Source organism: Coffea eugenioides, unplaced genomic scaffold (assembly GCF_003713205.1).
Source record: "Coffea eugenioides isolate CCC68of unplaced genomic scaffold, Ceug_1.0 ScVebR1_3303;HRSCAF=4497, whole genome shotgun sequence".
In the NCBI taxonomy this organism is placed as follows: Eukaryota; Viridiplantae; Streptophyta; class Magnoliopsida; order Gentianales; family Rubiaceae; genus Coffea; species Coffea eugenioides.
In genome coordinates, this window is record NW_020863867.1 from 8,348 (window position 1) to 20,491 (window position 12,144).

At 38.8% G+C, this 12,144-nt stretch overlaps 1 protein-coding gene across 1 annotated transcript; it reads right to left on the reverse strand.

The window, feature by feature from the left end:
- Positions 1-535: 535 nt before the first annotated feature.
- On the reverse strand, positions 536-2,509 carry LOC113757778. Its single transcript, XM_027300886.1, has 2 exons — positions 1,953-2,509; positions 536-1,901 (listed from the first exon to the last, which is right to left on the reverse strand). Exons 1-2 carry the CDS (start codon positions 2,507-2,509, stop codon positions 536-538), a joined length of 1,923 nt encoding a protein of 640 aa, XP_027156687.1.
- Between the last annotated feature and the right edge of the window lie 9,635 nt (positions 2,510-12,144).

The window sequence follows — 12,144 nt, forward strand, 5'->3', positions numbered from 1 at the left end:
TCAAAAACTTGATCATTTCTTTTCTCTGTTTCTTATTCAAATGAATGCTAATTTTTATCTCCTTAACCTCAGTCTCAGTGCCAATATTAACAACTTCTGTTTCTTCTAAGTTCGATTTGGATTTCTCCTCATATTGTTCAAAATCCTTTAATAAAGACTCAGATTCTTCCTCGTTATCGCTCTCGTCTTGAATTTCGGATTCCAAAATTTCAAAGTCGTGAGGGATATCGAGATCACAATCATCAAATTCCAAAATAGTGATATCCAAAGGGTCAATGTGTTTTATTTTTGGCCATCTGAAAAAGAATAAAATAAATACAATAGTAAGTAAGTTAAAACAATTTGGACAATAAACACTGTGCATTTCATTGAAATTCAAAGTAAAGGATAACATCATGACATGCTACTTAACAAGAAATTTAACGCAAGACTTGCATTGAAAAACATTTGATTAAAAACTATTTACAAACTTGACAGACAAAAGATAAGTAGTATGAACGATTTGTCTCATGTCGACTAAAGGCAATCCCCTAATTTACCGAAATTCCCTGCAGGAGGGAAGGAGATCACTGGTCCAGTTCTTCATTGCTTCAATAGGCACCTCTGGAAATCTTGGGTCCTCCAACGGCTCCCCTTCAGAAGTAACCCCCACAAATAGCTCAGATAATCCAACCTCCACTTCCTCGATCGGGTCCACTTCAAGTCTAATCACCTCCGATGGATAAGGAAAAGTGCAGTACAATGGTGGGATGCTCATGATAAGTTGTCTCCCTTCCTTCTTCGCCCTTTTGCTATCCGACATCTCTTTCTTATCTCTGGCAGTAGGTTGAAATCCTAATCCAAAAGTGTCCTTCTTTTCTTGAAGCTCTATTGGTTCCAAAACTCCTTGTAGGTTGCACCCAAGACCCTTGCCTATCTCATATCCTTCTCGAATCATCTCTTTAGCCATCATAACACTAGCTTCCGGCAAATTCATTTCCACCACTGGTTTCTCCTTAGATATCCATCCCACAAAGGCAATATCAGCCACATGGTGAGGAGAAACCAGAGATTCTGTACTATTTTCCCCATTTGTTCTAGAATTAACAATCATTGTACAATCATCCTCCGCAAAAACTGTAATCAATTGGCCATTCACGACAAATCTCAACATTTGATGGATCGAAGATGGTATAGTGCTCGAAGTGTGAATCCAATGCCGTCCAAGGAGAACGTTGTAAACACTTGAAAAATTCATGACTTGGCACATGACTTGGAATTGGGCAGGTCCGATCTCCAGCACTAAATCCACCTCCCCCATTGGTTCCCTTCTCGCGCCATCAAATCCTCTCACCACGGTGGTAGACGGCCGCAATTTAGCCTCTTGAAACCCCAACTTAATCAAGGTATTCCAGCGATAGATATTGAGGGCGGATCCATTGTCTATCAGAACTTTTGGCAAAAGTTTTCCGTTACAGCGGACTGAGATATACAAGGCTTTGTTGTATCCAATCCCTTCGGCAGTTGGATCTTCATTAGAAAAAGAAATCCGATTGGGAGCCAAAACATGTTCAACTACATTGGTGAATTTGTCAATTGGAATGATTTTAGGAACTTGAGCCTCATTTAACACTTTGAGTAAAGCTGTTCTATGAAGTTCAGAAGTCAAAAGTAGGTTTAACATAGAAATTTGAGCAGGCATTTTATCCAATTGCTCAATCACTTTGTATTCACTCTTCTTCAACATCTTAAGGAAATTAAAGGCCTCTTCGTCTGTCACAACTGGTTTTGTTGGCGTAGCACTTTCTTTTGCTTTTGAAGATTCATCAACTGCGGGTTCCCCTATGATTCTTCCAGATCTAATAATAGCATCCACCTCCTTCTTGGGCACCTTCTCTCCTCCAATTAGCAATGTAGGCTCGCTATAATTTCATGGGACCTCTTGCAAATTAAGAACAGGAGTTTGCTCAGACAATTCAAGTACCACGAGCTCCGAAGGCTCACATTCGAAAGGTATCATTTCCAGAATAAATGGATCAGTATTTTCCTTGACTTCATAGGCTTCTTCCTCCAGTATGAACGGTTCTCCGATGACCCCTATTATCTCAGTTTCGTCTACAATGTACTGTGTAGGTTCCTCAATCTTTTCCTCTGTGGTAACAGCTCCTACGGTATCCTTGTGCGCGGGAAGAGAATTGTTGCTAACACTTGGCCTTTGTTCATCCCTCCTTCTTAGAACTATGTCTCCGGTCTCGATCATATCTTGAATTTTATGCTTAAGCACCCAGCAATTGGCCGTTGAATGTCTAGGGGCTCCCGAATGATAAGCACAAAATGACTGAGGATCATAATCAATGGGAAATCCTTTGGAATAGGTCTTAGGGGGTACCGTACCAATCTTCCCAGCAGCTTTCAATTGCTTATATAACTGGTCAACAGGCCGACCTAAATTGGTAAAGATTCGGTATGGGGTTGGATTTTGGGTGTCACTGGCTTGTTGGTATTGGTAATTTGGATTAGGGGGTGGCATGGGCCTGGGATTAAGAGGAGGGCGAGGTCTAATTTGAAAGTTTGGTGGGAAAATGTGAAATGGCGTTGATGGTGTGTTTGGGTAATTTGGTCGAGAACGGGGGTGGTTGATTGTGGTATTGTAGACAGGTCAAGGGCGTGATTGGTATAGGTAACGGGGTGAGTAGGCGGGACTTCGTTGGTATGTAGGCCGGGAAGAAGAATCTTGGTTCCAAACAAAGGAAATTTCCTCGTCTTTCTTCTTAAACTGAGACTTTTTACTGCTGCTGTTTTGGCTTTGCATAGCTTCCAACTGCAACTTTAAAGCTGAAACATTAACAATCTTGCCTGCTCTCATAAACTTGTCATACTCTTCCAACTTATTGACAATCTCTGCAAAGGAACACCCAGTCATACGAAAAATCTCTTCAAAGTAGGGCGGGTCATGAGTTTTGTTGAACGTGCGAACAATTTCATTTTCGGTCATGGGAGGCTCCACCTTGGCGGCCAGCTTCCTTTATCTTTTTGCATACGTCTTATGGTCCTCCGATAATTTCCTCTTGGTTCCTTCCAATGTGGTCCTCGTCGGAGCGAGCTCACAATTATATTCATACTGCCTCACAAAAGCAGTCGATAAATCCATCCAAGATCTCATATCCTCAGGCTTCAAATTGGCGTACCAATCTAATGCATCGCCTTCTAGACTCTCAGGAAATAAGCGCACAGGCAGATGCTCATCGCCTATTGGTCTCCCCAGTTTGTTTGCAAACATCCGAAGGTGGGTCTTGGGATTGCCAGTTTCGTCATACTTGGTAAACTTAGGTGCTTTGAAACCCACCGGCAATTGCATATCCGGAAACAGGCACAGCTCGTTGTAGTCTGGACCTCCTTGCTTGCTCAAGCCTTGGCTTTTCCTTATAAATTCCTCAAACTTATCCAATCTCTTTAGTAAATTCTTGTCCACGGGCACGGATGACCCCCCAGTTTCAGCTTTCCCTTGAACGGCGGTATCTAGGGTGAATGGTTCAGCGGTGGAGTAATAATATGGTCCCTGTGGTTCGAAAGGCATACTCATAGTAATGGGCGGATAATTTTGGAAAATTTGGACATGAGGAGGATTAGTTTGGATATGAGGTGCTTAAGTAGGTGGTGGGCCATGAGTGGGTAAGTAAAGGCTTCTTCAAGTGGGTTTATGACTTGTGAAGTAACAGAGATTTGGGTATAAGGTAAGAATATGGGTTGAGGTTCAGATTGGCCAAGGGATAAGGGCTCGTGTTCTTCACCGCTGGCACCGCTAGCGACCAATTGATCGATTACGCGCCGTTGGGCCATCATTTCAACGCTTAGCTCATTAAATCGGTTGAGAATTTCGCTCAGCTGAGCTCCCAGATTCGCCAAATCGGTTGGTGATGTCGTTGCGAGTCTATCAGATGGTTCTGGATGGGTACTCATGTTTACACTTTCTCTCGAAGCTTGGCTACGTGATTGGGTGATAATGGGACTTTTTGGGGTAGCTATATTTGCAATTACTACCTTAAAACGTAGGAAAATCCTGTTAAAAACCCATCTCGATCGACTGTTGTTAAGAAGAAAGAAAAAGAAAAAGAAAAAGACAGGAGTTAGTAACAATTAGAGTAACACGGATGCATGTCCTAATGGGGAGCCCTTTTGTGCCAAGGGTAGGCCTAACGTGATGCAATACCTTCGGGGTAAAATCCCAATTTCAAACCTGTAAGTGAATATAAAAGCAGGAATTCTCATTAAACATTGATAAACTTAATCCTTTTTTTCAATCTCATTGATGGTTCGACTGACCATTCTTACAAAATCCTCATGTCTAGCTAATCTAGTGTGTTGAGATTCCCTAGAACTCCCTATACTAAGCTTCCGAATCTCATCTTAGATTTTATCGAATGCACCCAATGCCTTTTCCAATTTCTCGAATTTCCTTGCCTCTCTCTTCAATTGTGATCGAGAGTCTTCCAAGGCTTGATCGGCTACTATAATCTGCAATTGGTGATCCTCCAGCTCTTTCCTTAGTTTCTCATTCTGCTCTTCAAGACTAATGGAGACCAACGGTAACCTTTCTCTTTCTTGTTCCATTGTCAATTTGATCCAGTCATTATATTTCAAAGTGACCCTAGGTTCTACTTTATTCACTTGATCCAGATATAGGTTGTCTAGGCTACGAAGATTTCCCCAAGCCTCCAGTACCCTGCTTCGGCACTCGGCAACAGTGTTGAGTCTGATGCTTCCCATTCCTTGTATTATTGGGACTCTTTGTGGATACCCAAATTGCTTCATAACTCGTTGCGGAACATACGAGACCAATCCATTAATGCCTGCTAGAGGGATAAAACCATGTCGTGTAGTGGTGAAGGCCGGATCCCTAACCTTTGTCCAATCAAGAACCCATTGTATCTTATCCGGTGTCAAATCTCCAAACTCTTGAACAAAGCGACTCGAAGATGCTATTCGGTAGTATCCTTTAACCCTTTCTCGGTGCGATTCGATCCAATTCTCCGTTGGAAGGCATGATCCTAAGGGATTGAGTATTCTCTTTGATAAATGCTCTATTGCCCACATCTGAAGTACCAAATTTGATGCATAAAAGAATCCCCTTGTCTTTCGACACTCAGTAATAGCGTTGAAGATATCGGCGATGATAACAAGCACCAAAGTAGGGGTTGCTCCATTGATTCCTAGAAACAGACTTTGAATCATGTTAATGGTTGAGAACGTAATTTTTCCATGCTTTTGTGGAAACAATAACACATTAATCAGGGCTAGTCCAAAGATTTGCACTCGCTTCTCCTCCCATTGCTCTCTACTAATGAAGAAGTCATCACGGAATTGATCATAAGATTCCCTTTCCCCAAACCACTTGTACAGGAGGCCTAACGGGCATGATTTTGCATCGGGATGTTGATCCATACTATTTTGCTTCAGTCCTAAAAACCTATAAAACTGTTCCCTTGTTCCATTAGTTGGATATACCATGGGATGACCTTTCCCTGGCATTTGTAAAAGTCCTTCTATTTCCTCCAAGGTCAACGTCAACTCGCATCCATTAAACCGAAAAAGTGAACTCTCCGGATCCCAATATTCAAGTAGAGCTTGGATAATTGCCACGTTGGGCGCCACATCTAGGAGACTTGGTAGATGCCCAATATATTTAAATAACCCTTTCACCTCATGAGCTATATTACTTTTCCAATCCGTCAGTTTCTTAGGTATTCGGTTCAATAATCTACATGGAGCCATCTGAAGAGAAGTTTTCTTTTTAGTACCTTACCTTAGGATTTTACTCCTTAGGTAATACAGAAATAGTAAACATGCATGTCTCATTGGATTAAATATCCGAAACATGGGGTGGCTTATTCCAAACACGGGATTCCCTACGTGGCATTCCCTTCTACGGTTTATGCATGATGCCAGTTTATTAAAGCGATAAAACATACAATTTGAAATGAAATATGACCTAAGGAACCCTTTATACGCCAGGGTAGGCCTAAAATGATATGACATTATCATCCTACAAATGCAATATATCAGAATCTTTAAATGTGCAATAGCCTATCTAAAAAGGTCGGTTCTATAAAGAAGATCATGCCAGATCTCTTATTCCTAACGTTTGTGAATGCAAAAGACAAGAAGACAAAGAAACGTTAGTTTAAGACATAATCACACGTTGGGCAATTAAAAGCAAAAAGATAAATAAGGAAAGAGGGGTGGGATCCCTCACCTCATGCCTAGTGTTCCTAGTCGGGTAGGTTAACTTTATCCTAGGCACTTCTAACATGGATGCATGAGGTTGGGCTTACTAATGCATCTAGATTCAATCAGGCTTCAGGCTCCCAAGCCTTCAGACCTAAAGGCGAAGGGTCATCAATCCCAGAGCCTTCGGTCGGTGGCTCGAGTGATCCCTTAAGTATCGCTATGGGCGCAGTGCACACCATCCGCATACTTAAAACAATTGATTCTAATCCTACAGGGAGATGTGGGATGTCGCCCACGACAAAGAAAAAATAGGGTAAAAATTATGCATGAACGTATGAAGTGATTTTCCTTTTGAGATGAGGGATTATAATACCATCACAATGCGATCGACGGTTCTAGGGTGACTACCCCCCCACCCAACAATGCAAGCACGATACAAATAAATCATCCATTCATTACATACATAGTGCGCGAGGAGTGATTACACGCGTGATAAAAGAAAAAAATCCTAAAAAAAGGAAAAATGCAACCCTAAACCTCCAAATGTGATATATAAGAAGGTTAAAAGAAGAAAAAGTTGACTAAATCGAATGCTCGGACCCTCTAAGTCCCCAGTGGAGTCGCCAGCTGTCGCGCCCCATTTTTTAAGAAAAATAAATTAGTTTTAGAAAAAATGGATTTTTGATTTATTTTGAGTGAAAAATGAGTTTTTGATTTTTTAGAAAATAAAGAAAATATGGGTCTAAATGGGACTTGAAAATGCGACGATTTGACCCAAAATAATAATTTAAAAAGGGTTTTTGAATAAAAATCGGAGTCGCCACTTGGTATAGAGTTAAGGTGTATCAAGTCACCTAAAACGAATTTTTCAAAGGAAAAAGTAGAAAAACCCCTTTTAAACGACTCCTAGTCTACGTAAATCAAAGAAAAAGGTTCGGGAGTCACATTTGAAGGAAAAGAAGGTAAGGATAAAAATTCGAGGCACCCTTTCGATCTAACCAAGGCTAGTTGCGTGATTTAGTCAAAAATTTTCTTATTCTTAACCTAAAAATTTATCACATTTGGATGTACTATGTGAATGCAAACCCTAGACCTAGGAGGGTGTCGGGGGGTCGAAATGTATTTTCAAAACTTATTTGGTACCAATCACATTAATTGTGACGCCCAATGAAGACTCTTCGAAGAAGTCACGAATAATGCAAAAATATGAGACTCTAAGAAAAGAAAAGAAATAAAATAATTATGCAAATATACATGTCTTAAAAGGAGTGCATCATGTCGGGTACGGAGGACTAATGTTCGTGACTCAATATTCTCTTTAATAGAGGGAATACGAGCGTGCTAAGGTTAGAAAAACCAAACTCGTCCATATTCCATATCCAAGGGGTTATTCCCTAATCTAATCAAACAAATGCACTACCCTAATCCTAATTCTAAAATGAAATGCAAGTCTAATGTTATGTATCATACATAGGGGTATATATATAGGGAAATTAGGGATAAGGGATATACGTATAAGGGAAATATCATACAAAATGATAAAAGACCCTAGAAAAGTGAAAAATATGCATGAAATGAAGTGATTTTACCATACAATCATTATCTAACGCGCGAAGGGCTCCTAAGGGTCTAGCGTTGGACTAACCCATATTTCTACTTTCTCACTAGCGTTGGACTAGTGAGAAATCGAACAAGAAAACCACAACTAGCGTTGGACTAGTGTGGTATCGAGAAATGGATCACAACTAGCGTTGGACTAGTGTGATAACGTCACACATTAATTATAATCTCATAAAAAAACATAATAAAGCGAGTAAACACATAATATCACATAAACACATAACACATAATCATGATATCTAGATGCAAGACCCTAAGAAAGCGGTAACACATAGCACGTAAGCATGCAAATCACACAAGCAAAAAGAAAGCAAATAAAACCCTAGCTATTACATTTGAGGGGGCCCTACTACAATCTAACGGGAGGAAATGAAAATAAATAAAATAAACCTAACTATTACAACTTAGCATTTAAGTGCTTTTTAAATAATCAAAATGAACTAAAATAAATATACAAAATTAAGACGACTAAAGCGAATAAATAAATAAAATGAAAACATTCAAAAAGCATGCAATTAAGTATATAAAATCACATAAGGTGCACATAGGGTCAAGTAAGGTAAAAAATAAGGGATAGAGTGTACCTCCCTTGAGTTGGGGTGCTAATGACACGAATTTACTTATTTACCCTCCAAAATAATAAAAAGGGTCAAGGTATCACTTTAAACAAGTAATTACATGAAATAAACATTAAATTTGAAAAATGAAAATTAAATCACTAAGTGGAGTCAATTAAAGTATTTACATAAAACTAAACATCCATATGCAAGAAATTAAAGCAACAAGGACCTAATTAAAATAATCAAAAAGTTTGAAAGGGCCTAAAATAAAATACTAGAATTGATGGCTTAAGATGAGACCTATCAATGCTAAAACTTCACACAGAGATTAATGAAAAACTCATTTGTTATGGTTAAACAACAAAATTAGCTAAGGTTTTAAGCAAATGAAAATCGAAACTATAAATTCTTCAAAATTATTAACTTTTCACTATTTCATCCTAAAAAATCATAAAGAATGTATCCAAGAATCATGTTAAGACATGTTAAAGAAAAAAAAAAGCATGTTTGGAGGGATACAATCGATTAAATTATTTAATTAATTGGGCCAAAATCGCATTAGCTAAAAACCCAAGGGACTAGAATGCAATTCCTGGAAGATTTTCGTGCAGTTAGCATGCAAATCTACGGAGAAGGCTTCTGCAACAACAAACTATCTGCACCTTCGTTCAAATGTGGATTCCAGACAAACTTTGATTAAAAGCTTTTCATCTAAACTTCAAAACTTAAATTAAGCAACAAGACACATATCTTTCACATCCAAACAAGCAAAGCTTAGACGGAAATTATGCAAGTTCTTAAGAAACTTTCTTTTCTACACCATTCCAGCTGCAAATTTCTTAGGCAATCAGAAATTTGTTTTCAGCAAGCATTCGATCCTGACTCAAGTGTTTTTTTGGACCCCAAACATGTAAAACTCAACACCAGCGATTGAACTTTCTCTTCACAAGATTAAGCATGCAACTTAAGTGCAAAAACTCGATGAGCAGCTACGGAGAAGGAAACAGCACAGAAGAGTGCAGCAACTTTTTATTTTACTTCAGCTTGGATATGTTTGTGCGTAAGAAACTCAAAACAAACTCTATTGGACAACCAAACCCAGGTTCTCATTAAGCTCCTCCCCTTGCCTCATTGCATACAAGAAAACGAAAACCAGCATAGGGAAAGTTTGCAAATTTTTAGCTCATTCGAAGATTTTTGCCAATTCTGGATTATTCTACAGAAGCTCACTTATTTAACTAACAGTCGAACATGCCTTGCATCATGAAAGGGAAAACAGCAATTAAGGTCCCACTTCTCGATAAACCACACCAAAATCTCTCAAACAAACTCTTGAGCAATCAACAAGACTCCACAGAAACATAAGAAAATCGCTACTTGAGCAAATGAACCAACAAGATAAAGGAAAAGAAAAATGGAGACAGCGCAAACAAAACAGCAGACATGTGTAGCTACGGAAACCCAAATCCTATCTGATGAAAATATAAAGACCAAGGCCCATTCAAGCACATGGGAATTGAAAGATTCAAGTGAAGACTAGTTGATTGCACGAATACTTGAGTTTAGTAGGATTATTTGATTTTCCTCGTTGATTTTGGTTATTTCTCGCTTTAGAAAATCTAGGTAATTAAACTAGTTTAATTGCGGCCCATTTGTTAGTAAGTGAGGTCCAAAATCTTCCTTAAGTATGTAGGGTAGTTTGGTCAATTTTTGGATTAGGGTTAATACTTGTAAGGGTTATAAATAGCCCAACTTTCTCTTTGTTTTGGGATCAGTTTTTGGCTATTAAATACGATTAGTGAGTTTTCACTTTCTCTTTGGGCAAGAGAGCTTCCTTTGAATACTTGAGAATCTTCTCAAGTTATTCACTCGAACTTATCAATCGAGTATCTCCTTGATTGTGGCGTTCTACTACCCCCAATTTGGTTCGTTAATTCGAGTAGTTACGGGTTGAGATAATATCAAAATTGTTCGTGACTTCTAGGGATTAGTTGGGTCAAATTTTCACTGCCTAAGCCATGGTGATTTGGTTGTCTAGATCGGGGTTTCATATCAGTTGGTACCAGAGCTAGTCGACAACCACCAGGTTATATCTTTTTTTTTCTCTTCATTTATTTCGAGTCATATATGTTTATCCCAATCTGTTCGTTTGTTTAGAACCAAACACACACACCAGAGTTAGGTTACACCGAACTGTTCATAGTTACTCCCCGGTTTCATGTTTGCTAGGATAGTTTAATATTTATGGTATTGGGTATGTGGGTGGTTGTGGGTTTCTTTCGTATACATCTGTCCAGCCTTGTTTGTTTGTGTTATCCAACTTGTTTACTTGATTTTCAAATCTGGATTTTGGCAAAACTTGTTGGAATTTTGTGAATCTTGAAGAGAACTTACAATAATCTTGAGTTTCTTGCATTCTTGATCACAATCTTAAAATTTCTGAAGTTCCTGACAACTTTCTTGAAAGTTCTTGAAAGATTTTGGAGTTCTTGGTAGTTATTATTTGTGGACTTCCTTGTTTTGTGTCGTGGTTGATAGTTGTAGTCAAGAAAAAAAAATAGAAAACAAAAATGAAAAGAAAAAAAAAGAAAAGAGGAATCGGTTGGCAAGAAAAAAAAAAGAAAGGAAAGAAAGTGGCAACCGAATTGTTTTGAATAGGGAACCAAATCTGATTTGTGCAATCTTTCTTGGAGTAGAATTTGGAAGTTACCAAAAGTTGTTTCAAGAAGATTACCAAAGGTTGTTTCAAGAAGATTACCAAAAGTTGTTTCAAGAAGGTTACCAAAAGTTGTTCAAGAGGAAAAGGATTTTCAAAGGGTTTCCAAAAACTAACTTGTTTCCAAAATCAATTAGGAAACTAAGTACAGCACTTGGATAACTCTTTGTACTCACTTGGACACTCTCTCTGCTACATTTTTAGGAAACTTTCCCAAACTCTCTCATTCATTTTTTTTTGGAAACTTTCCTAAATTCTCTCATCCATTTTTTTAGGATACTTTCCTAAATTCTCTCATCCATTTTTTAGGAAACTTTCCTAAACTCTCTCATCCATTTCTTTTGGAAACTTTCCTAAAGTCTCCATCTATTTTTAGGAAACTTTCCTAAATTCTCTCATACATTTTTAGGACCTTTCCTATATTCTCTCATCCACTTTAGGAAACTCTCCTATATTCTCTCATCCACTTTAGGAAACTCTCCTATATTCTCTTCCTAGATTTTAGGAACACTCTCCTACACTTTCTCCTATATTTTCTCCTATATTTTCTCCTAACTTTTAGGAACACTTCCCTACACTTTCTCCTACATCTCCGTGATTACTCTTGAGGAAGAAGTTGGTGACAATTATTTGGGCTTGAGCAGCATTTCTCAAACTACCTAACCCAACAGGTAAAGGTGTTTGGTAAGTCCATTGGAGCGCTTTGAGTGACATACACGAGGGTGAGTGATACACTAAGGGAGTGAGTGAGGCAGTTTCTACTAACTGTTTGTTGAGCCTTGCAGGTACTTTATAAACATGTCTCAAACTCATGCGACAAGTGACCCTTATGACATGAAACATGTTCTTGAAGCATTAACAGGCGCCATTGATCGCATGGCTCAGAGAATTGATACACTGGAGGATAAGGTGGAGCAATCAACCCTAGGCAAGAATGCCTCCAAGAGACAACCATACGTGGAGGAGTTAGGTGATTCGAACAATGAGGAGGACATGGCAGATGGAAACCGATTCCGGAATTATAAACGCATCCCTAATCAA